Here is a 25,414-nt window from a genome sequence, read left to right as displayed (position 1 = left end):
CAGCAGAGGACCCAGGCTTCACCTGCAGGGAGGAGGATGGAGACAAACTCAGCACCTGCACTGGGCCAGGCACATCTACACAGGGCCCCTTTCACTTTCACAAAACTCCTGGGAACTGGGATTATTAGCCTCATTTTACAGGTAAGAAAACAGGCTTAGAAAAGTTTTAAGCAACTGTCTCCAAGTTTTACGGCTCAAGAGTCAGGTAGCTGAATTCTGCTCAGGTTTGCCAGTACATTGCCAGAGGCTCCGAGCACTTGGCCCAGGGTGCTGGTTCTGTGTCTGCACTGCCCTAGGTGCCCGCCACCTGACTGCCACCCAGGGCCTGGTCACTCCTCCTTTACCTCCCTGCCCTGCCCTCACCCCTGTGGAGTTTACCCTTCCCTGAGGTTGCTCTTATCAGGCATCTCGGATCCTGCAGAGGCTACACAAGCCATCGGCCACCTGCACTTTTGTCCTTTCCCAGCACTGTCCCACCCCCTGACCAGCAGTGACTAATTCAGGCCCGACCTAGCAGGTGGCTGTGGAATGAATGAAGGAATGGACAGAGTCAGGCTGCAAGGTGACAGCCATGGTCTGAGTGCACCGGTATGACTACAGAAGTGTGTCCCAGGGAGATGGAGGCCAGGTCCGGCCCGCCCCACACCCCAGACCCTTTTTCTCATTCCCAGCCCTGCTGGAGGCTGAGGCAGGCGATTGCGCGGCCTGGATCAGATTGACTTCTCTGAGTTAACTGGCTGTCCCTCGTCGCCAGCATGATGGATCCTGCTTGACATTTCCCTAGATAGTTAATTGATACCCAAGTAATTTGTCATGGAGACCTCGTTATATGCCAACTGGGTCCCCTAAGCCGTTAACGTCTGTGCCCCAGAAACAAGATTGGCAAGTTAATAATGAAGCCTTAATCATGCTATTCCCTGCTGGCATGGGAAGAGAATTACCCGGAGACAAGATGGGGTGCTGCTGGGAAGAGGTGGTGCTTTCTGAGGGGTTTAGGAACGGAATGTCCTGGCATCCCCTTCCCTTGGTTTCTCCAACCAGGTGCACCTTCTTCTGATGACAGTGCTCTCACTGTCCACAGACGGATGCCCCTCCATGAGGTGGACTATGGCTGACTCCACTCCCTGGCTCCAGGTTGGATACCTGGTCCCCGCTCCCTTCCAGCCACAGTGATCAAATTAAGCAATGATCACAGTCCATCCAGAACCTAGGCCTGGGGCTTTTAAGTGGAGTCTTTGGGACAGAGGGACACACTTCGCCCAGGAACACTACAGGGGAGAAAGAAAGCCTGGGCTGCTGCCAGCTATCCAGCATCCAGAGGGGAGGCCCCCTGGGTCAAAGGGACAGGGCAGACGTGTGTTGCAGCCAGGCCACACATAGCCAGCTCTGCCCTGGAGTGAACTAACAAGCCCCTATTATTAGCTTAAGGTGGTTTAAGTTGGGTTTTGTCACATGTAATCCAGAGAGCTCTCAGCTCAAACACCTACAGGTCCTTACTTCAGGATTCAGGCTTGTCTGCAGAGCCCAGGTGAGGTCTGCTCACAAGAGTGAGAAGTCCTGGGCAGGAAGACAGCACAATGCAGAAAGGCAAGGCCTGGACAGAGGGGATCCCGGTGGAAGAGGAGGAAAGCTAGAGTAGAGGCCATCCAGCATCTTGGGCTGGCAGCCCAGGCTGACATGATGGCATTGAGTTCAGCACCGTGGACAGCAGTGGCTTTCCCTCACAACACAGAAGGCCCAGAGGAGGAAACAGAGATCTCCCACCCATCTAGGAGACACAGGACGACAAGGTTCATCTTGAGGCTGTGGACAGACTCCTGAAAGATGTCACAGTGTCCTGTGTCTTGAAACAAAGACACTTCTGGGTACTTAAAAATCCCTCTTTCCTGGTCTTGCCAGTTTCTAGGGTGGTGTTAGGGTGGAGTTGTGGTTCTGAAGAAGAAATCAGATAATGCATCCGTTATAACAACGGAGCCAGCATAGGAGTGAGATGAGGGTGAGAGAGGCCCCTGGTGCTGGGTGTGCACCAGATATGAAAGGCAATTGAGTCAGGCGGGTACAGAAGGAGGGACACAATACTAGTTACGCTTTGGCGGACTGAAATATTATTCAGAACACAGGTATATTCTCTCATGGTTTCTGAGGGGTAGGAACCTGGAAGCAGATGGGCTAGCTGGTTCTGGCTCAGCGTCTCTTATGAAGTTGTAGTCAAGACGATGGCCAGGGCCAGGGGCACCTGAAGGCTTGATAAGGGGTGGGGGGTGTACTTCCAAGATGGCACCCTTAAATGGCGACTGGCAGGTGGGATCAGTTCTCTGCCATGTGGACTTCACAGAGCAGTTGATAACACAGCTCTCAAAGTGAATGATGAGCGGGAAGAGGGAGGGTGGGGACACCATCAAGAAAAAAGTCCCAGTGTGTTTTAGGCCTAGCATCAGAAGTGACACACCTTCACTTCTGCACCTTCATACAGGTCACACAGATGGACCTAGTTCAGTGTGGCCAGGGGGTTATATCAGCCCCAAGAGGCCATCTTGGAAGCTGGCTACCACAGGCTCCAAGAAAAAAAATAAATTCAAGATGGCCTGATGCTTTTAACGTACCAAAAAGGGATTTATATTTCTATTGCAGAGTTTGAGAATAACTAATGGATACACAGAAAATAACCAAGCCAAAAACATAAGGAAATTATCAAGTGCAGGAAAAACAAGAGGTTGTACAAAAATGGAGATGTAACTATATTACATTACTCAGCTATGAATAGTATGTGCCAAGAAAGAATAATGCAGACATTGAATTCTGATTCAGTGAAAATGAGAAGATGAAGGAAAGTGTGTGGGGGGCTATGTGAGAGGAAACAAACTCTCAACTCCCATAGCAGGAAATCAATGGATAATTTCTAACTCTAGGGGAAAAAAGAAGGAAGAGAAAAAAAAAAAAGAAAGGCAACATTAGCATGGAATTTAGAAGTAAATATGAAAAAAACAACCCCCACACCAAAAAAAAAAAAAAAGAAAAAAGAAAAAAAAAACCTAAAAACTGAAATAACAAAACTTTGCATTTCAGCAGGGGAAGTCAAGAAAGGAGAGGAGTGGGTGGGTTAGGATCTACTGGATTTTCATTACTGTTTGACTATTTAAACTATGCATATTTAAAACCCTGGTTTAAAAAAAACACACACAACAAAACACCAAAACACCAGTGCGCTTTAAGTAACTAAAAGACAAAAATACTCCAGCCTGCTCTCCACTCCCAGCTCTCCACTGGGCACCTGCGGCCCTGAGAAAGGGCCTAGGGAGCTGTCTCTTCTTCCTGGAAAGAACCCCTGACCCACACCCCATGTGCTGCAGTCCTCCCCTGCTCCACCATGAGCCTCTAGCGGTCTCCCCAGTCTCTCTCTGAGTTAATCCAGGTTGGCTTACCTGTCTGTCTTGGGACTGCATTCTTCCTCCACTAGTCTGCCTCCCACCTTCCCTGCCCCCTTCCCAGGTCTTCTGCTGGTTGGGTGGAGAGGAATCAGATTGGGGGGCACCCAGCCCTGTCCACAAGCAACAGCTGTGCCCCTGGCCCTTCCAGCCTGCATTCCCTACCCTGCCCCCAGTGCTGCCCATCATGGTAGGAAACCCAGAAGTTGCTCCTGTTTCCCAGGGAGGTGAAATGGGGATAGTGGGCTGTGCTCCATCATTTCCATGACACCTCTCCTAATTACCCAGTGTACTATTCATTTGGATGTCAGCGCTGCCGCATGCCTGTGCCTTTGATTAATAATTTGGTAAAACTCCATGCAGAGCCTCGCCAGGGCAGTGCAACAGGGACTACTGGGGCCGGGCCAAACCTGCAGCGGGTGGGCCAGGCTGATGAGGAACCCCCACCTCCCCCAACCCAGCAAGTGCAGAGGCCTTAGGCTGGAACCCAGGGCCTTGCTTCCTTGTCCCCAGGTGTTCCCATCAGACCACAGAGCCCCAGGTGAAGCCCCTTAGGGAACCCTTCCAAAGGAGGAAAGCAGACCCCAAGGGCTGTGTACCAGTGACTGGGGTCTAAGTTGGGGGATTGGCTCCCCTGCAGCCCAGACTGACCCTTGAGCCCTGGAGGGTAGAGACCCTAGGAGTGGGGAGGAGGTGTGATCAAAGGGGCCAAGGAGCCTGGCTCAGACACAAGCTCAAACAGGTCAATACCTGTGATCAGAAAGTAAAGGCACAGGGGAGGGATCCTTGGGGCAGCTAGGAACATGGCCAGGCCTCCTCCCTGTGGCCTGGCCTTGACCCGATCATAAAGAACTCCCAGGCCTGGGTGTCCTCTGTTCCTGACTGCTCCAAAAGTAGGGAGGGTGGGCACACTAGGGTCCTGGAGGCAGGTGCCATGAGGGCCCTGGATGTGACCTGGAATGGCCAGGCCTGCCCACAAGCTTGTGGTAGCCTCCAGGCTCAGCCCCTGGGGACCTGGGAAAGAGGCACAGAGGCTGCTGGGCTAACAGGAAGATCTATTGGGATCTGATTTGAATTATTGAGTGTTTCGAGACTTATTCTTGGTTCTGGGGCAGGCTGTGGTCTGTGAAGATGGATATCACCTCGGCCCTATTTTTAAGGCTCTGTGGGAAGGAGCCCAGACGCCACTGCACTTAAGGCTCCTGTGCAGCCTTCTGCAGGGCAGAGCCCCTGGGGGCAGGGGGAGAGGCAGGCAGGACATGCCACCCCCAAGCCCCCCCCCTTCCCACTGCTTTCCTGCTCTCCCATGAATGACCCCAGCCAGCAGGCCCTCAGGCTCCACGTTGGCTCCCTTCAGTTGCTTCAGCGCTACCTCCATCTTTCCAACCCCTCCACATGAACCCCCAGCTTGGCCTCCCCCTCCGAGATGCACAGGGCTATATCCACACCCACCACCCTGGCGTGAGCCAGGGATCCCAGCAAGCTGCTGACATGTTCTCTCTCTTCCTCTCATCTCTGATATGGCCTTGGTGTGGCCAGGAGACAGGACCAAGGAACCAATGGGTCCCAGCACTGCTACAGATTCTCTTCCTCCAGGCTGTACCTGAAGCTAGTCTCTTTAAAGTTCAGATGTCCACCCCACCCCCACCTCCACCCATAAGCCTTCCATGACAGGCTTAAGCCCCCACTCAGCCCACCCAATCTCTGCTATCCTTCAACTGCTTCGCCTGGAACCTCTGAGGTCAGGCCAGGATTTAGGTGGGGCCATAAATAGATTCTGATGGGGTGGGATTTATAGTCTTTGGGGCTTGTGGGAAGAGATGGAAGCCCTTGAAAGCAGAGCTAGGTTGAGTCCTGACTGTGAATCTTGCAGGGGACCCTGCCCTCCCACTCCTCACTCAAGCCAGGGGCACTACAGAGGCATTGTGAGGGTGAGGAGAGCACTCCTTAGAAAAACCACTCACTGCCAGACTGACTCAAACTGCTAAAATCAGTAAACAAAGTGGAACTACTACTACCAACTTTATAGAAATAGAAAATTTCACAAACGATTGTATGCCACCAACACACTAGATAATCTGGATGAAATGGACAAATTCCTAGAAATACACAAACTATCAAGTGATTCAAGAACAGAAAATTTTCATAGACCGATAACAAAGAGATTAAATCAGTAATCAAAATCCTACCAGCAAACACAAGCGCAGGGCCAGATGGCTTCACTGTGATTTTACCAAAGGTTTAACAAGAATCAACACCAATCCTTCTCAGATGCTTCCAAAGAAGAAAAGAGGAGGGAGCACTTCCTAACTCTTCTATGAAGCCAGTATTACCCTCATATCAAAGCCAGACAAAGACATCACAAGATAAGAAAACTACAGACCAGTATCCCTTATGAATATAGATATAAAAGCCCTCAACAAAATACTAGCAAATCAAATTCAGCAGCATAGTAAAAGGATTATACACTATGACCAAGAGGGATTTATTCCAAGATAAAATGCAAGAGTGGCTCAAAATATTAAAGTCAATCAATCTAATACATCACATTAACAGAATGAAGGAAAATGATCATTTCAAAGGTGCAGAAAAAACATTTGATAAATCCAACACCCTTTCATGATAAAAACACAGAGAAACTAGGAATAGAAGGAACTTTCTCAAGCTGATAAAGGTTGAAAAACCCACAGCTAAGATCATACTCTGTGGTGAAAGATTGAAAGCTTTCTCCCCCAAGATCAGGCACCTGACTCTCTACCTCTGTAACAGATAGATTCAGATGGGACAGGAAGAAATAAAACTTTCTCTGTTCACATAAAACATGATCTTATACATACATACATACGCACACACACATTAGTGTTAATAAATGAGTACAGCAAAGTTGTCAGATATAAGATACAAAAATAGTTGTATTTTTATACACTTTCAATGGGCAATTCAAAAATAAAACAGTAGCATCAAAAACAATAAAATACTTAGTAATACATTTTACCAAAGGAAGGACAAGATATGTTCAAGGAAAATCACAAAACATTGTTAAAACTAATTAAAGAAGATATAAATAAGTGAAAAGATCCTGAGTTCAGTGACTGGAAGAGGTAATACTGTTAAGACAGCAGTGCTCTCCAAATTGATCAGTGCGATCACTATCATAATTCTAACTGCCTTTCTGAGGGGGCAGAAATGGACAAGCTGGTTCTAAAATTCATATGGAATTACAAAAGACCAAAATATCCGTATGCAAAAGTTACCTCAAAATGGGTCAAAGATCCAAATGAAAGTGCTGAAACTACAAAACTCTTGGAGGAAATTTTTGTGACATCAGATTAGGCAATGGTTTCATTGTTATGACACCAAAGCACAAGCAAAAAATGAAAAATAGATAAACTGAACTTCATCAAATTTTAAAACCTTCACTCAAAGGACGCAATCAAGAAAATGAAAGGCGACGTCCCTGGCAGTTCAGTGGTTAAGACTCTGCATTCCAGTGCAGGGGCTGTGGGTTTGATCCCTGGTTGATCCCAGGCTGTCCCTGCCTCTGACCACTAATGCCTCAGTGTGGAGCCCGGCTGGTGCCGTACACCCTCCATTCTTCATTCACTGGGAAATGACTGTGCCCCGCCGGCATGGACTCCACATGGATCCTCACACTCAGTCCCCCAACTGGATCAAACAAGTGCCTGGATCATCGCAGGACACAGACCCGAAGCAGGAGGGGCACTGCCAGCACAAGGGAGTCAGAAGCTACAGGTACAGAGGTGCAGGTTCCAAAGCCACAATATCCCGGAGCCTGGGGTGAGTGGGCAGATGGCCCAGGGCCTGCTAGGAAGGGTGGGGTGAGGTGGGGCTCCCTGTGCACCCCTGGCTGTGATGAGCAGGTATTTTTTCAGTCCCAGGACTGGGTGGACAGTGGAAGTGGAGGTGAGAAGAAAGATGTGCCCATGTGGACATCTGGGGAGGACTGGAGATCAGAATCTGGAACAGGCCTTCCCGCCTGCAGGAGTCCCCTTGGAGGTGCCTGTGGAACATGCCAGAAGTTGCTTGCCCAGCAAGCCTTTGAATGGAGACCATAAGCATGTGAGTGGCACCCAGCAGCCCACTTGACCCCAGGAGGTCCTCTGTACCCAGAAGCCCCCCACCCTGGAATGGTCCTGTTTCCTACTGCAATGTCCTAACAATGGGCTTCAAGAGCAGAGGTTAAGCAGAAGGACAGTACCCTGCAAGCCCCAAACAGCTGGATGCCTTGCTCACTTGTCCTCTTTGCTTCTCCTAGGAGCCCAAGCCTGGAAGAGAGCTCCTTTCTCATCATGAGTGAAAGGAGAGACACCAGAGCAGAGAACAGAGGGAGTGCTAAGACCTGAGGCTTCCCTGGGTTTCTGTGCCAGGCTATCAAATCATGACAAGCAGCTCCTTCTTGAGAGGCAGTATAAATGGCAAGAAAGGCCTTCAAAGACTCTTCACATCTCTCGGCAAAGATCCCAGAGTTCTTAGGGAACCTGGGGGCCTGGGGGTGAGCTGACAGGTGGAGGACTGGAGGCTGTGGGTGGAGCCGTGTGGCCTTCTGGGATTTAGCTCACACTGAGGGGCATGGCCGGTCAAGGGCCAGAGTCAGGGATGAGGCAGAGCTGCTTCCCAAGGTGGAGATGCTTTTTGAGGCTGGGCCTCTGGGTGAAGAGGCTGGCAGGGCAGAGTGCGTCAAGTTGGCAGGGATGGGGGAGAGCTATTGGCACTTGAACGCGGTGGGCTGTCCACCCTCACAGACCCTGGCCAGGACAACAGATGCCAACACCCACCCCTTCTGGCACCAGTTCCAGCCCTCCGCCTGGCACCCATCCCTTCAGCTTAAACTGCCACTGTATGTCTCCTCCAAGCTCAGCCTCTTCCAGGCTAAGATGCAGCTCTTCTGCCCTTCTCCTGGCCCTGCATGTGCCAGAAGCAGACAGGCTGGAGACCGGCAGGGCAGCCAGGGGCCAAGCCCAACAGCAGCCACCCCAGTCTAGACCCTCCCTGGGCAAAGCAGGAGTGGCTCAGGTCGGCAGGGAGCTGGGTCCTGGTTTATAAGTGATCACGAAGCAAAAGCAGCACGTGCACTCAGAGGAGCAGATGAGCCAGGAGAAGGTGTGGATGTATGCATAGTCTGGCAGCCATAAGCCCACCTGGGCACTTCCAGAACAGAACACAAAAACACCAGAAAACTCCCTGTGAACTTTGAATCCCTTCCTGTGCTCTTGGGAAATTAATGTCACGGGTTCTCTGGATCTGGTGCCCTGCCATGTGAGCTGTATTCCACTGAGCTTGCTCTGGGCCCCAGGCCCCATGACCGCAGCAGGGGAAGGTGGCCGCCCCAGTTCATCTGAGAATGGCTCTACCTGCTGCATCCCCATGTCCTCGGGCATGGGTGCCCTACTTGTTCTGTAGGCCATTCCCTCAGTCCCCAAAGATGAGTTGGAGCAGAAAGCCCAGGAGTCTACCTGGCATCTAGCTCAGTGCCACCCCCAGCCCTTGCCCTACTGCCCCTGGGCTCCTGGGCCTAGAGGCTTCAGCTCTGGGCTTCAAGGAGCCCATCCTTACCTGCAGGCTCTTCTGAGACTCCTTGGGGGCACACCTTTGGCCTTTGTGCCTCCTTGCTCCTGGTAATGACATCAAGAAATGACAGCATCAAACACCAGAGCCCTCCTCACTTCCCAGATGGTCTCTGGAAGCTGAGCCAACCTGGATCCTTAGGGGCTTGAGGACCCAGGTCAGAGGGCAAGGCAGATCCTGATGGCCAACCCCTACCCCTGGGAGAGTTCAGGGGTCCCCCCTAGTCCTCAAAGCAGCTTAGCCAAGCGCAGGCCAGGAGGGGAAGGGAACACAGAGGAAATGCTGTGCTTGCCAAAGGCTCCGAGCAGGAGAGGACAGGCCTGACATGGGAGCTGCCGGCTGCCACCTCACTGCCTCAGTTTCCTCATCTGCGAAGTGAGCACAGTGCCTGTCTTATGGAAGTGCTGTCAGGATTAAGCAAGCAGCTCCTGCACACACACGGCAGGATGAGAATTAATGTGTACCACACAGGTGAGGGAACAGGCCTGGAGAGAGCAAATGACACAGCTGGTGCAGAACCAGGTTGTGAGCTGAGACCATCTGACTGCCTTGCCCTTTCTGTGGAACCCAAGGGCCTCACAGACAAATGGACCAAGGTAAGCCGGGGGCTGCCAGGGTGGGAGGTAAGCAGTGGACTATGAGGGTTTCTGGAGAGTTCGCACTGAACATGGAGTCCACACTGGTGCCCAGCATTCTCTCCTGTCCCCTCAGGAACTTTGCGTCTGCTGCCTGGCCCTGCATGTCTGGCCTGAGCTGCAGCACCACAACTGAGAGAGGCCTAGCCACCAGAAATGGCCCCACGTGGGCATGACCCAGCCAGCCCAGCACTCACCTCCCCGACTGCAGGGCAGGGACCGCTTGGACTTCCTGGGTCCTGCGGATGTAGTCTCGGGAGCGGATGTCAGCCTGGGGAGGAGGGCTGGAGTGAGAGGCGGTAGCTGCGGTCCCATGCTGGCCTCTGGACCAGTCCTCACCCAGAAGGGTGGCCTTTCCTGGGAAAGCCCACAGGGGCCCGACCTTCAGGACAAGAAGCAGCAGCCCCATCATGTGTGTGTGCCAGGATGCCCAGGCCCTCTGGTCAAGGTGCTTGATGGCCTAAGGGAATCGGCTGGGTGCCCCACTCCTGTTTCAGCTGGCTTTCAGTGGGCTTATAGCTTGTGCTTCCCTGTATGTTTTGCTTGAGCTGATGTTTTTCCTGCTAAAATTCTCTTCTCTGAAGGTTATCCTCAGCCCAGCTTGTCTGTCCCCACTTTTGGTTCATCTGGCTCTCTAGGTAGTGTTGGAGAAGGAAATGGCCACTCCAGTATTATTGCCTAGAGAATTCCATGGACTGACACTACAGTCCATGGGGTCGCAAAGAGTCGGACACGACTAAGCGACTAATGCCTAACGCTGGGTAGAGTTAGCTGTTAACTCTGTCTGTGGGGAAGTGTCTGGAAAGTTCTGCAGAGTCACCAGAATCAAAGGGGACTTGTGGGCCACAGGCTGGTATCAGACACATCCTGGGGAGAAGCGATCAGGCCTGAAGGGGCCCCCCAGAAACCTTCCACTTGGGTTCTCCCACTAGCTGACCCCCTTCCAGGGGGCCTGGCGTCAGGGAGGCCCCTGATCCCACCTCCAATGGGCTTAGCCCCACTTCGGGCCACAGGACTACAGGACACAACAGCTAATCCTCCTGACTGCTTCTATTTCAGAGTGAACGGGCAAGTGGGCAGGGTGGGCAGCAGGGTATCCAGGTGGGAAAGGCCCTGGAGATGTGAGGCAGTACCACCTCCCTTCCCCTAAAGCAGCCTGGCCTGGCCGGGGGAAAAAGGGCCTGTGACCAACGGAGCCGGCCTTAAACCCCTCTCTCAGCTTCTCCTCTGAGCTTCCAGAAGTCAGTCAGGAGGGCCAAATGTACACAGGTGAGTGGGCCCAGGAAGACAGATCAAGAGATGGCCAGTGCCACTGAAGGAACCCCACCCCCTTTCCTGGAAGCGACAGGGTGGGTGGGCTCCTGGATGCAGATGTTTGATTTTTCTCAAGAGTACACACACAGTGTTGCCCACCTCTGAGGGGCTGATGGCACTTTATGAGGTATGCCCCCACCTGCAAGGACACAGTGATCATCCACTCTGGGGCAAGGAGAGAGGCAGACGGACAAAGACCTGCCCATAGTGCCAGCTCAGTGGAGTCTCTGGTTCTGAGAGCCTGGGAAGAAATCTTCGGTCCTCGTTCCCATCCCCACTCCTGCCCCAACCCCTGCCCACAAGGTTGCACAGGTGGGTGGGAATGGGAAAGGAAAGGTTTTCTGGGGCCCGGACACATGTCACAAGCTTGAGAACCTATGCATCTACAAACCCTGTGTGGGGAGGGAGAGAGGGAGGCTGAGGCTGTGGGCTCAGCACGTCTGCCTGGAAGTCACCCTAGGAGCCTAGGCTCTGTGGAGCCCTTGGAGCTGCCGGCGTGGGCTTCAGCAGTCATGTGCATGCTGCTGCTGCCACCTGGAGGCCACCCTGTACACCAGCAGCGGGAGGCCCCAAACCCCAGGCTCTCGGGGTGTGCAAAGCAGCTGGTGCCGAGCTGAGAGACTGGGTGGGCCCTCGGCCAGGCTGCCTCCAGCTGACGCAGCACAGGCCTCAGACCTTGCTGGGAAGGCAAACCTGACAGAGTTCCCTCCCAAATCACACCCAAAGCCCTGTGGTAAACCTGAAGACCTGCCGCAACGCGCACCGGCTTCCACCTGCTCCCCCAGGCCAGGGCTCCTGCCATACATTCCCCTTAGTTTCTGGGCATCAAACTCCTTCCTGCCCTACAGTCTTTGTAAATGCTGATCCTCGAGCCTGGACTGCCCTTGCCCTCCCTCTTCCAGCAGGCTTCTCCCTGAGGGCAGCTTCCCACAGATCCTCGACTCACGGGCTTTCTAGGAACTTGTACCCCTTGGGTACCTCCTTGTGGCCAAGACAGCAAGGTGGCCCAAGGGCGTCTTGCGTGAGGTTCTATCTCCAGCACAGCAGACCAAGCTTTTTCTTGGCTGGGCCAACTTGTCCATGAGAATTCTGATCCCCTTTGGCCTCGAGTTGGCGCTACGTGCCTGGTGTGGCCTGATTGGCATTTCTGGCACAAGTCTTCCTCAGCTGTGCCCAGTGGCCCTGCAGGGGCCCCCCAGCTGAGAACAGCTGCTCCCTCCCAGGCCAGCTGGGCAGCTTGGGCCCTCAGGGGGCTGGCATTTGAGCTGACATCAGCTGATTCACCCAGTGACCCAGGGTGCAGGAAGCTGAGAGGCTGAACACAGGGCCAGGCAGGGCAGGGCTCCAGGATGAGTCCTGGGAACTCTGTACCTTCCAGGCCCCTCTCCTCCCCTCCAGGGCCCAATGTGACCCAAACAGACTCTCCCACAGGTGCCTGTGGCAAGCTCTTAGACCCAAGGGCACAGGAAAAGTAGGTGCTATGCGCTAGCCGACCCACTTGGCAGCTCACTCACCTGGCGCACGGGCTCCGGGATCCGAAACTTGCAGCAGCTGTGGGTGAGGCGCACAGCTGCCTCCAGGCTTATCTTGTGGCCCACAGAGACATAGAGGGGCTTGGTGCTGTGGTCATGGCTCCTCAGGGCCTGTGACAGAGAGGGTAAGGTCAGGGCGCTGGGCAAGCTTTGTGGGTGAGAGGACTGACACATCTCAGCTGGCGGGCAGGGGCTTGGGGGACTGGCGGCACCTTCAGGGCACCTTCCTGCTGCTTGTCTTGGAGACAGGATAGGGCCAGTGAGGACACAGAGGCCCCCTCAGCACAGTTTTGGAGGGGAGGAAGTAAAGATGCAGGGTCAGCCAGAGTGGCAAGGTCTGGGGTACACACATTACACGGGTGCTAACCCAGGGCCCAGCTAAGGGGTCTGCCTCAGCAGGGCACAGACCCCTGGCCACTTACCCTGCCCAGGATGGTCCCGGAGCCTCCCATCAGAGGAAATGAGTCTCCTCCAGCCTTTAGGAGCTGTATCTGGAAAACAGAGGAAAAAAAAAAAAAAAAAACTTGGAGAATACCTTTCTTGGTGAAGGGCTGAAGGCAAGCCTGCTCATTTTCAAACCATGAGCAGTTGCTGAGCAAGGAGATGGAAGGGCCCATCCCGTGAGTGGGTCCTGCTTCCAGGCACCACCTACGGCACTGTCCCACCCTGACAAGATGCTCTCCTCTCAACCCTGCAGCAGAGACGGGGCAGTAGCCCACCCACTGCTGGGGGTGAGGAAGTGCCAGGATGGTGTACACACAGGGCCACAACCCGCTCGAGGCTGCTGATTTCCTGCTGCTTTCTCTCCTGCTACAAATTTGAGCACTTCTGATTCAATCTGACAAACTTTCTCGGGTGGTAGGGACTGGCTCGCTGAGTGGGTCAGGAGCCCGTCAACTCAACACACACGTGCTCCACTCAGGCATGGGGAGCTGGAAGGATAGGACAGACACAATTGATCCCTGCTCCCAGTCGGCTGTCCAGGTGGGTGAGCCATGCATATCATTGTCCCCGTCTGGAAAGGGTCCCAGAGGACAGGATGCCCCAGGCAGGTAGGTGCCCCAGTTCCACGTGGGAGGAAAAGCACGGAACGTTGCACAGGCCCCGAATGCCCAGTACCTACAGGCTCTGCTCCCAGTGGGCGCCACAGCAGCACGCAGGTCAAGGTGGACAGAGCAGGAGAGGCAAACGTGTGCCCAGAAGCTGGGAGAGGAGTTCCGGGTCTCCAGAGATGGCCCACCACCCACGAGCAACTCTGGTCTCCTCAATCTGGCCATTGACCCAGGATGGGAAGAGAGTGTCCCAGCGGAGCCGGCCCACAGCAGGGCAGTCTGTGTCCCGCGCCACACAGGCCCCCTCACCTTCTCCTTGTGCAGGGCATTGTTCTCGAGCCCGTCCACCTGCAGGAGTTTCTTGGCCACCCCGATGCAAGGCAGGTCTGTGAGGACACCAAGGTGGCAGGCCACCCCAAAACCTGCAGGGGCAAAGGAAGATGAGGCTGGGGCAGTGAGCCCAGCAGTCAGGAGTCAGGGTGGGGGACACACTAAAGCCTCACCGAGCTTCCCATCAATGGAGGCCTGTTGGTGGGCAAAGACTGGGGGTACAGGCCTCAGAACCCCACCTTGACCTTGAATCTGGCCCTCTTCCCCAACTTTCCGGTTGGCAGGCTGGATGGATGCCTCCCTCCGTCTGACTAGATTAGGAGCCTAATTACAATTAACATGCTCACACATTTCACTTGCTTCTCCTTTCATTTTCTGGCACCTTCCATCCTCCCCTCCGTTTGTGGCTACCTTCAGGCCTCTGGGTCTCTGCCCTAACTGCCCCAGCTCTTTGGGGTTCCTGCCAGGAGGCCAGGGTAACAGTGACTGGGGTCAAGGCCCAGGGCTGGCCTGCTGGTCCTGCACTAGCATCCAGGGTGGCTCTGGGCCCACAGGATCCCAGGGCAGGCACTGAAAACACAGTGTCAACCCTCCTTGACTCCCTCTGCTGCCTGACCTCCAGCTTTATATCTGAGGGTATGACAGCCCCTTCCCCTTGGTGGTTTTCTCCTGGGTCAAAGTTCCCCTGTGTTGGTGGGGCACATGTGTCCGTTCCTGCTTGGTTTCAGGCAAGGGTCTGCCTAGGACACAGGGCAGGTCGCCAGTGGGACAGGCTAGCTGAGCTCAAAGTGGTAAAAGTGAAAGTGTTAGTAGCTCAGTTGTGTCTGACTCTTTGCAACTTCATGGACTGCAGCCCGCCAGGCTCCTCAGTCCATGGAATTCTCCAGGCAAGAATACTGGAGTGGGTTGACATTCCCTTCTCCAGGAGATCTTCCCAACCCAGAGATCAAACCCAGGTCTCTTGCACTGCAGGCAGATTCTTCACCACCTGAGCCACCAAGGAAGCCCCAGCTGAGCTCAAGGTCTACGACTTTTGGTAGCACTGTGTCCAAACTGGGTGGTGGTGCCTGAGCTGGGCCAGCACACGTAGTGGGGACAAGCAGGAAAGAGGTAGGGGTGGAGAGAAGCAGGGGCTCTTTACTAGGGGGTCTTGACAAGGAAAGCAAAACCAGGAGTTGCAGGGCCAGGCTAGGGGGCGGAGGGCCCATGGCCTGGTGCAGGCGACTGCTCCCTTCAGGTCCCTCTCCTACAACCATCCTGGGCCGTCTTGGGAGTAGGATTACCTCGGTGGTGCAGCACCCCATTTCCATCCACAAAAAGGACCTGGAAGAGCCACAGGGGAAAGTCACAGTCAGCTGAAGCACCTCACGTCTATCAGGCTGGGGCATCCCAGAGCAAGAGGAGGGACCCAGTTCTTTAGGTCTTATCCCTCTTGAGGCAAAAGCACTTCTCCAGGAAGTTCATGGAACCTCTCCCTGCAATGGGGCAAGGTCTGAGGAGGGCCTTCCCTCCAGCCCAGTGAGGTACTTGCCTGGGGCATGAGGCGGGGTTCCCTCTGCCGAAGCTGCTGCACTGCGTCCACCAGGAAAGGCAACTCTCGGAAGGCCAGGAAGCCCGAAACATAGGGGGCTGTCAGGGTAACCATTCGGCAGTCCTCATACAGCACCTGCCACCAGGCATCCGGTCACCAGGCACCCGGTCACCAGGCATGCTCGGCCCCGGCCACCTCCCCCTGCCCACCCTCAGCCCTCATCTGTCAATCCTCATCACTCCTTCTGTCTCCCAGGTGCACCCTCAAGTCCCCCCTTCCCTTCCTCAGTATCTGGGGACACATGATCCACCCTACAGGTGGGTTGTGGGGATTCAAATGCTGCCATTTCAAAGGCACTGGCCACACCTGGTCTGTACCAGGCCCTCCTCAGGCTGCCTCCTTTGTAAGTCAGAGCTGCTGTCTTCCTGCTCACCCTGCTGCCAGCCCGTCTGGAGGCACACAGAAGACCAAGCACAAGAAGCACCTGTGAATAAGGATGCCAGCATCTCCTATCTGAGATGGAGCCTCAGGGAAGAAAAGGCCAGGTCTTCATAGAGGCTACACAGCAAGAAGGGCAACTCTTGCTTTATGAAGAGAGTGCAAATATTTCAGACAAAGGACAGGCATGATCTGAGAGGCAGTCTGGAAGAGAACTAGATCCTTAAGAGACTGGAGAGTCCAAAAGGAAAAATTCTGAGGTTGCAATTGCAAATAACCCCAGAGAGAGAAAGGGGGTTACCCCCGGAGATGTGCTAAAAGGCCTGGCTGATGCTGGGAGGAGTAGGGGCCAGAGGTCTGAGGCAGACCTGCTGGGGACCATCGTTTTCACATGTTCTGGCAGACTGTTCTTCAGACTCAGTCCTACCACAGCATGGAAGAGGGGCTCCTGTTCCCACTTCATTAGAATGGTAAAGGGCCTGCTCAGAGCACAGGACGGCAGCCCTAAGTCCTTTAACCTTGAGTTTTCATCAGAGCCAGACCCGCTTGAGGTGGAGAATGTTTCCCACTAAGCACACTTCTCCAGAAACCTCGGATGTCCTGGATTGTTACTAGCCACCCCCACCCCGATCTCTTGGTGACAGCTTTCAAAATCATACTTTCACCTCTCCCCCTAAGCTGGGTCATAACGGCATGTCCAAGTGAAGGAATTACAGTATTGAGGAAGGGCTTGTTCTTCCAATATTTTTATCAGTGATTCACAGGAGACTCATAAAACTGGCAGTGATTTAGACTGGGCAGGGTCCAGGTGGATGACAGACTGGAGAATTCAATTCCCAGTGACCCCAGCAGGCTGGAGTGCTGAACCCCATGCAACAGAATGACTCTTCACAGGGACACAGGGGAAGTTCAAGTGTGGCCTGAGTTCCCATAGGCTGATGGTGGCTGCTTATGTCTGAATCTCTGAATAAGTTCCAGAAACCAGAGATCCACAGAAGAGGAAATAAACCTCCCCTGGCCCCATGCCCACGTAACCAGGAGACGACATAGTACAACCATCAGTGTGCACCTACATGTGGAAATAAACAGCCCAGACTCACAGAGCCAGCTCCAGGCCCCGCACTGGGAAGGCAGGTGAGGATAGGGCAAGGGTAAGGGGTGTGGCAGGGCCTACTGGTTGGGAGCCTGATGGAATGAGATCTGGGGGTCAGCCCTGACCTTACCAGGAACATGCCCTGGGGACTCAGGGAGAAGACAGTGAGGACAGAAATGTAAGCTCCTTTGGAAATGAGAGTATCAAAGAATCAGAAGACACACTGGCCATCTTTGCTTCAGAAAAGAACACCATTTATTAACATGACTACACTTCACAGTTCAAGACTTAAGAAACCCAATGAACCACCCACACCCCCAGCCCTTGAGTTTCCTCTTTAAATATAACTTAAAAGTCAACAGAGAGAGGCTGTACACAAAAACTACAAGAACTCAGAAGGCAACAATCAACGCTTTTGAGCTGATGAAATGCTGCCCCCAATCAGTTGTGCATCAGAGGGAAATTAACAGAGAGCACAACCTGGCAGAAATAAAAACAGAACCATAAAAAAACCTGGCAAGTTAGAAAACCCAGCATATGTATGATTGAAAAAGAGAAACAAAACTGTGGAGCTGAAATAATAAATAGAACTAACACTTAAAAGCACAATCTAAGAAACGTTCCCAAAATAAGTGATCTGACCCCACACATTGAAAGACCCAACTGAGAACTTGGGGAAACACGTGGAAGAGCCAACTCAAGATGTATCTTAGTGGAAAAAAAGTAAACAGGCAACATACTGGAACCCCCCCGCCCCGCCCCCCCAACAAAAAAAATCCCCACAGCAATCATCATCTGCTGGCAACAGTAATTACTTAACATAAAATATGTCAAAGTCTTACCGGTCAGAGGACACATTTTAGAGATTAAGGACCACTGGGGAAACGTGCTACAGAAGGGGTGATGGTATTATGTCTGTGCACTCTAAGGTGTGATGACGACACCAGCGGTATGCAGAAAAGTGTCACTCTAGGACAAGTCTGCTGGGGCTCTCACAAGCTCTGGGAGACACTCCTGAAATCTCAGTGTGCACACAGAGAAGACCGCAAAACCAGCTGAATCTTTAGAGGGAATACGGGTGTTCAATGTGTTATTTCAACTTTTCAGTATGTGTGCACATTCTCAAGTTACAAATCTGGGACAGGGAAAAATCAATTGTGTAGTTAGCATGTGGGCATGATCTGAACGGTCTGTAACCTCTGTGCAGATCTGCAAGTTTCAACCTAAGCTGGCATCAGGCTCACCAATGGATGAATCAAACGGCTGAACTGCACCTGAGGTACTCAATTCAGTTCTGGGTGCTGGATATAAAAACGAGCCCTGCTCACTGCAGGCGGGCCAGAGGGCCAGCAGCAAGAGGAGCTGGGAATCACCCCAGTGAGACTCAGGAGAATACACAACGGTCTTCAAATAGGAGGGTTTTCAGAGAAGGGCAGGAAAAGTTTGTCCTGTACTCCGCACCAGAAAGCAGAAGTAATAAACAAGTAAATTTCAGCTCTATGTGGAAAAGAACATGCTCTTCCAATTATGGAATGGGCTCTGTGTGAGGCCACAATTTGTCAGGCACAATGAGAAGAGTTTCTGGCTGTGTGAATGGCAGAACAGAGACTCTCAGCCTGGGTTTGCTATGGAATCACAGGAAGGATTGTCCAAAAAAAGCAAATAACAGTAAAGGGAGAGGCACCAGGGAATCTTTTTTTAAACAACTTTATTGAGATATAACTTGCTACCATAAAATTACTTGAGTATAATTCAACCATTTCTGGTATTTAGAGAGTCATTCAACCATTGCCATAATCTAACGTTAGAACATTTTAAATTTCTTCTAGATAATTCTTACACTCAGTAACAGTTACCCTCCATCTCAATCGCTAGCCCTTGGCAACCACAACACTACTTTCTGTCTCTACAGATTTGCCTATGAAATCTTATTTCTAAACACACTTCCAGGTGACTCTCGTTGCACAGAATCATAGACGGGCATTTGGGAGTCACTGGACCAGACTCTTATAAGAGCATTCCTTAGACTAAGCACCCATAGCATAGGATGGCAAGTGCTGACTACATCCAAGTGCTGGGGTTCTGAAAAAAATACAGTGTAACCCTACTCTCGAGAACCTACAGACGGTGGGAAAAATAACTTCTTTTCTTTGAGATGGGTCGGGAACATCCCCTAGAGAAGGAAATGGCAACCCACTCCAGTATTCTTGTCTGGGAAATCTCATGGACAGCGGAACCTGGCAGGCTAGAGTCCATGGGGTTGCAAAGAGGCAGATACGACTTGGCAACTAAACAAGAAGGAGAGACTCTTCAAAATGATTACTGCAATGAAGGGGAGTTGACTTCTGTAATAGGGAGAGTGCTCTGCTAATAGGCTGTAAGATCTGAGAGGATCTCTTAAATCAGTAACTTTAATACAGTGTGAGAAGTACTGTAAGAACACATGCAAAACAAAGAGACCTAGGATAAGATGATTAATTCTGCAGGTAGAGAAAGGTACAGAGCGATGGGAACAACTGAATTGTAAAATGAGAAGCTGTCCTAAGAATTAACAGTAGCTTAGCATTTACTTTTTGAGGGCTTATCACATGCCTGTTATGTTAATTGCTTTCCATGCATGATCTCAATTATTCCTCACCAAACTCTGATTCAGGTATTAATATATTTCTGCTAAATTTTGACTAAAAGCTCTTCAAGTAAAGTGCAAAGACACTGAGGCAGGAAGATGGCAGCTTTGGGAGCAGGCAGAGGAGCACTGAGGGGGAAATGCTGAAGCTGCAGGGCAGAAGTTTCTTTGTCAAGCTCTTTTTCAGCCAAGGCTTTCTGAGCTGTTGACTCCAAAGGAATGGTGGGTGCACTGTTCATTTATTCACATATCTATCTGAGCATCTTCTATGTGCCAGGCATCAAGCTAAGTGCCAAGGCTACAACTGGTGTGCAAGAGAGTACAGTTTCTACTACTGTGGAGTTTATATTCTCGTGCAGGTGACACACAGGCCAATTCTATCCCAGGTGATAAAGAGGAATGAGAGGATCCTGGGAGCAACTCCTGGTTTTGTAGGACGAGGTGGGGGGCTTACTGGAGGACCTAAGAGATCAGGAGGAGTTAGCCAGATGAAAAATATTCCAGGAGAGGAAACATCACTGCAAAGGTCAGGCAGGCAGATACAGCATGGAGTGCTTGAGGAAGCTGAAGTCCTTCAAAATGGGAAGTGGGTGATGAACGTGGGTGGTGGCCAGAGGTGAACCTACTGTGAGTTACATTAAGCAGGGGTCAGATCCTGAAGAGCCTTTATGCCTTGTTCAGTTCAGTTCAGTAGCTCAGTCATGTCCGACTCTTTGCGACCCCATGAATCGCAGCACGCCAGGCCTTCCTGTCCATACCATCTCCCGGAGTTCACTCAAATTCACGTCCCTCGAGTCCGTGATGCCATCCAGCCATCTCATCCTCGGTCGTCCCCTTCTTCTCCTGCCCCCAATCCCTCCCAGCATCAGAGTCTTTTCCAATGAGTCAACTCTTTGCATGAGGTAGCCAAAGTACTGGAGCTTCAGCTTTAGCATCACTCCTTCCAAAGAAATCCCAGGGCTGATCTCCTGTAGAATGGACTGGTTGGATCTCCTTGCAGTCCAAGGGACTCTCAAGAGTCTTCTCCAACACCGCAGTTCAAAATGGAAAGCCACTTCAGTATTCTTGCCTTGAGAACCCCATGAACAGTAAGAAAAGGCAAAATGATAGGATACCAAAAGAGGAACTCCCCAGGTCGGTAGGTGCCCAATATGCTACTGGCGATCAGTGGAGAAATAACTCCAGAAAGAATGAAGGGATGGAGCCAAAGCAAAAACAATACCCAGTTGTGTATGTGACTGGTGATAGAAGCAAGATCCGATGCTGTAAAGAACAATATTGCATAGGAACCTGGAATGTCAGGTCCATGAATCAAGACAAATTGGAAATGGTCAAACAAGAGACGGCAAGGGTGAATGTCGACATTCTAGGAATCAGCGAACTAAAATGGACTGGAATGGGTGAATTTAACTCAGATGACCATTATATCTACTTGTGCGGGCAGGAATCCCTCAGAAGAAATGGAGTAGCCATCATGGTCAACAAAAGAGTCCGAAATGCAGTACTTGGATGCAATCTCAAAAACGACAGAATGATCTCTGTTTGTCTCCAAGGCAAACCATTCAATATCACCGTAATCCAAATCTATGCCCCAACCAGTAGTGCTGAAGAAGCTGAAGTTGGAACAGTTTTATGAAGACCTACAAGACCTTTTAGAACTAACACCCAAAAAAGATGTCCTTTTCATTATAGGGGACTGGAATGCAAAAGTAGGAAGTCAAGAAACACCTGGAGTAACAGGCAAATTTGGCCTTGGAATACAAAATGAAGCAGGGCAAAGGCTAATAGAGTTTTGCCAAGAAAATGCACTGGTCATAGCAAACACCCTCTTCCAACAACACAAGAGGAGACTCTACACATGGACATCACCAGATGGTCAACACCAAAATCAGATTGATTCTATTCTTTGCAGCCAAAGATGGAGAAGCTCTATACAGTCAACAAAAAGAAGACCAGGAGCTGACTGTGGCTCAGATCATGAACTCCTTATTACCAAATTCAGACTGAAATTGAAGAAAATAGGGAAAACTGCTAGACCATTCAGGTATGACCTAAATCAAATCCCTTATGATTATACAGTGGAAGTGAGAAATAGATTTAAGAGCCTAGATCTGATAGAGTGCCTGATGAACTATGGAATGAGGTTCATGACACTGTACAGGAGACAGGGATCAAGACCATCCCCATGGAAAAGAAATGCAAAAAAGCAAAATGGCTGCCTGAGGAGGCCTTACAAATAGCTGTGAAAAGAAGAGAGGTGAAAAGCAAAGGAGAAAAGGAAAGATATAAGCATCTGAATGCAGAGTTCCAAAGAAGAGCAAGAAGAGATAAGAAAGCCTTCTTCAGCGATCAATGCAAAGAAATAGAGGAAAACAACAGAATGGGAAAGACTAGAGATCTCTTTATGCCTTGTCAGTGTTATTTTTATTTACTATGCGATCACAGGATGGGCACTTAAGTGTTTTAACTGGACTAGGTGGTGACTGCTCACATTTGCTTTTTAGGAAAACTGCTCTGTTGGCAGCATGGAGAAAGGACCCGGGGAAGATTCCGCCTGTCACCTACTTAAGAGGTGACAGTGGTACAGCCAAGAAGGGGCAGCAGCGATAAAGACAAGGGGGACAGACTCCAGTGATTTTAGGTGGTGGAAAAAATGTAGTTAGTGTGTGACCAGCTAAGGGGTATGGAAAGACAGAGATTTCTAGCGTCTTGGGCAACTTGAGTGTATGTTGCTGTCGGTTCGAGATGGGGAGCAAAAGATGACTGCCAAACTTGGAGATATGAGTTAATTTGGATTTAGGTCACAGAATCAAGTCAGTTTTTGTTCCCCTCCTCTTTTCTTCAAAAGCTTTCCAATTTATTAGTGAACTCCCACAAGAGGAGAAGCGCCAGAGTCCCGCCTCTCTCACTAATGCACCCGGGGACGCAGCGGTGCGGCCCCTGGCCAGAGTCCCCTAGGGGTTACCTCAAGCTCTGGGTAGCTGAGCACCACCAGGGAGGCGCAGGCGCTGCCACTGTCGTCTTTCACAAAAGACACGTCCACGCCCCCGACCCTCTGCAGGCCTGAGAAGGCGGGGTCCCGTTGCCAAGCCTCCGTGTCCAGGTCCACAACACGGGCCTTCAACGAGGCTTGCTCCCTGAGAGTAGAAAAAGGTCCAGCGGTCCGCCCAGCCCAGAAGCCCCGCACCCCGCGGTCCAGCTGCGGCCGCCCTCACGTGGATTCCAGGCCCGGGAGTCCAAGCTCTACCAGGGACCCACCTGGTCTCGAAGTCCCTCCCTCCCCTGAGACCCAGACGCGGTCCCGGAAGCTACAGCCCTTTCGCCCGCAAGCCAAAAGCAGGCCCAGGCCCCTGCGGCCCCAAATCAGGGGTTATGAAGTCGGAGGTCCGCGGGGAACCACGTCGCTCCAATCCCCGGACTTTCGCGTCCCATGCCTCATTACCGTTTCCAGTCCAACAAGATCTCCTCAGGCGGTTTTCCAGCCGCCTTTCCGGCCATGGCGCTGTCCGGAGCGCCCCCTTCCTGTAGCGTCACTTCCGCAGCGCCGCGCGCAGGCGCTATGCCAGCGTCTTCGCCGTGGTAGCGTTTGCTGAGGCTCTTGGACACCGCCATCTGGTGGCCGGAGGCCTAGCTGGGCATTAGCTGCGCTGGAAGAGCAGCAGCCAGCCATCAGAGTTGACCTTCTGACGTAGCCGCGAGCTTCTAACGGGATCGGAAAGTTACACTGACAAATACAGATCTGCAGGAGAAAAGCACGTGTACATATTTTACTGAGTTTCTCCGCGTACCTGCTTACCTTGTGGCTTAGCTGGTGAAGAATCCGCCTGCAATGCGGGAGACCTGGGTTGGGAAGATCTCCTGGAGAAGGGAAAGGCTACACTCCAGTATTCTGGCATGGAGAATTCCATGGACTGTATAGTCCATGGGGTCGCCAAGAGTCGGACACGACTGATCGACTTTCACTTCTACACGTACAGGGAGGGGACCTTTCACTAGAGAGTGGAGACCCAAAGAAGTGGCCAGAACTAAAGCTTTATACCTATTAGAGAAAGAAACAATGAATTTGTGAAGAACTGATAAGAGAGGTTTGGACTGTGCGTAGTAAATAGTGAAACCAGATCGAGCTTTCCTCACACAGCCTTCTCGACCCTGGTGATAAGAATGTCCCTCTCCTTCCTGAGAGGGGACCTTTCACCTGGGAGATTTGGAGCGGAAAATGATTGAAGCAGGAGTGATTTTGCTGCTTCTGCCATTGTCTAAAATTTATCTGGCTTAAGATCAATACACCAAAGTGCCATATTTTGGGGTAGTGTCCTGAACGCCATCACCAAGCATCTTCCGTTTACGTGGTACCTTGACCTCAGTTTCAGTGACTCTTTTTGAGGACAGGACACAGTCCTTAGTGGGTCCAGACTCATAAGTTTGACCTGGTGGATCTTGGTGAGCAGAAAAACTAAATAGGGACAACCTGTGGGGCATTGACTGACCTCTGCTTGTCAGTTGAAAGAATAATGATTCCATTCTCTTTGTGCTAGGTGTACAAGATGCTGAGGTTACAGCTTCCTGATAGTAGAACTGCAGTTGTGTTAAGCGCTGACATGAAAATAATGTGGGAGCCTGTTTAACCTGGTGGTAAAAGGAGCCCTGAAGGTTGAGTACAAGAGAGCATTTCAGGCAAAGAGAACAGCACATGTAAAGGGCTGAGACAGTAGAGAGATTGGTATATTTGAAGTACTGAAAGGTGACCAGATAGGCGGAGGTGCAGCGATTTAACCAGCGGTTTATGTTCTACTAGGGGAATCTAGAGAAGTATATGGATAAGTAATCTGAATACAAACCTCAAGAGGAAAATGCAGGAGACTAGGACTGGAGTCTGAGTTTCAGGAAAGGCTTCATATGGCATTGACCACTGGTGGGCCTGGAGATGTGGGTGAGTTTTCAGCTGGGAGAGGGGATGAGGGCTGTTTCCTGAGCGCTCACAGCAGACCAGGCCCTGTGGTGTGATTTAGCCACACCCTGTTATTTCTCACCACAGCACTGAGAGGTATTTTACAGATGGGGAAACTGAGGGGTAAAGAGGTCAAGTGACTTGCCTGGGGTCAGAGAGCAGGCAAATGGGAGGGCCAGGAATTACTCTGGGGTCCACCTGGGCTGTACTCTGCATCAGCCTTGTGTTATAGAGCAGACAGGATGCAGAGGGCTTTCGATCCAGTAATCCGGAGCCATTCACTGGCCTGTGGAGACGGAGACAGTTTTTGGGTGCTGAGGAGAGAGCAGTGGTCTGGATGGAGGTTCTAACGTGCTTCAGGGTACAGGCATGGTGATGGGGAGGGAATGCTGGGGAAAGCGGGACACCCCAGGTGGGTCTCGGTGTAAAGGAAGGGGAGCAGGGTTAAAGGCAGGCCTTTATAGGATGTGCAGCCACAGGGGTGGTTTCCATGTGCTCCCGCTGGGCCCTTTCCTCTCCAGTTTCTCTCTGCTGTTGCCCCAGATGGCTTCCTGAAATAATCCCAGCTCCTCAGAAGGAAGCACAGCCCTGCTGTCCTCAGAATACACTTCAGTCTGATGAAGTGTGAATCTTGTCAGCATTTGCTTTCTTGGGAGAAGGCACATTCCTGGTGTTTTTCCAGTTGGAAATGGGATTCATAATGTTTGAGCATGGGACTAATTAATAACTAGAGGGATTAGAAAAAGCAAAAGGCAATATAAATGCAAATCATGGCACGGATGGATGGTTATTCAGCTCAAGGCCTCAGGCTTTCTTCTTCTATTAATATGTCCTCATCTACTGTCTTTCCAGGTCCAGCTGATACAGTGACCTTATACTTGGCAAGAACATACTAGCAAGAACA

At 51.6% G+C, this 25,414-nt stretch overlaps 1 protein-coding gene across 11 annotated transcripts in view; it reads right to left on the bottom strand.

Annotated features, from left to right (window-relative positions):
• Positions 1-23,094, bottom strand: part of ENDOV (endonuclease V) — an 81,033-nt gene extending 57,939 nt beyond the window's left edge. The window contains exons 1-10 of one of the 11 annotated variants that reach the window (XM_040244783.1): positions 23,005-23,085; positions 22,528-22,699; positions 15,406-15,540; positions 15,158-15,197; positions 13,854-13,966; positions 12,915-12,983; positions 12,475-12,603; positions 9,844-9,917; positions 9,000-9,058; positions 2,086-2,905 (exon numbers count right to left, since the gene is read on the bottom strand). In XM_040244783.1, coding sequence (XP_040100717.1) covers positions 2,886-2,905; positions 9,000-9,058; positions 9,844-9,917; positions 12,475-12,603; positions 12,915-12,983; positions 13,854-13,966; positions 15,158-15,197; positions 15,406-15,540; positions 22,528-22,699; positions 23,005-23,060 — 867 coding nt within the window. In that variant the 5' untranslated portion in view covers positions 23,061-23,085 and the 3' untranslated portion in view covers positions 2,086-2,885. Of the gene's footprint in view, positions 1-2,085; positions 2,906-6,319; positions 8,592-8,999; positions 9,059-9,843; positions 9,918-12,474; positions 12,604-12,914; positions 12,984-13,853; positions 13,967-15,157; positions 15,198-15,405; positions 15,541-22,527; positions 22,700-23,004 lie in introns of those variants that run through there. The other 10 variants (XM_040244781.1, XM_040244779.1, XM_040244778.1 and 7 more) reach the window with 10 other exon arrangements.
• Positions 23,095-25,414: the final 2,320 nt, after the last annotated feature.

Source organism: Oryx dammah, unplaced genomic scaffold (genome assembly GCF_014754425.2).
Source record: "Oryx dammah isolate SB20612 unplaced genomic scaffold, SCBI_Odam_1.1 HiC_scaffold_8, whole genome shotgun sequence".
Classification (NCBI taxonomy): Eukaryota; Metazoa; Chordata; class Mammalia; order Artiodactyla; family Bovidae; genus Oryx; species Oryx dammah.
Note: the sequence above shows the minus strand (reverse complement) of the source record. Positions and strands in the feature narration are given on the sequence as shown.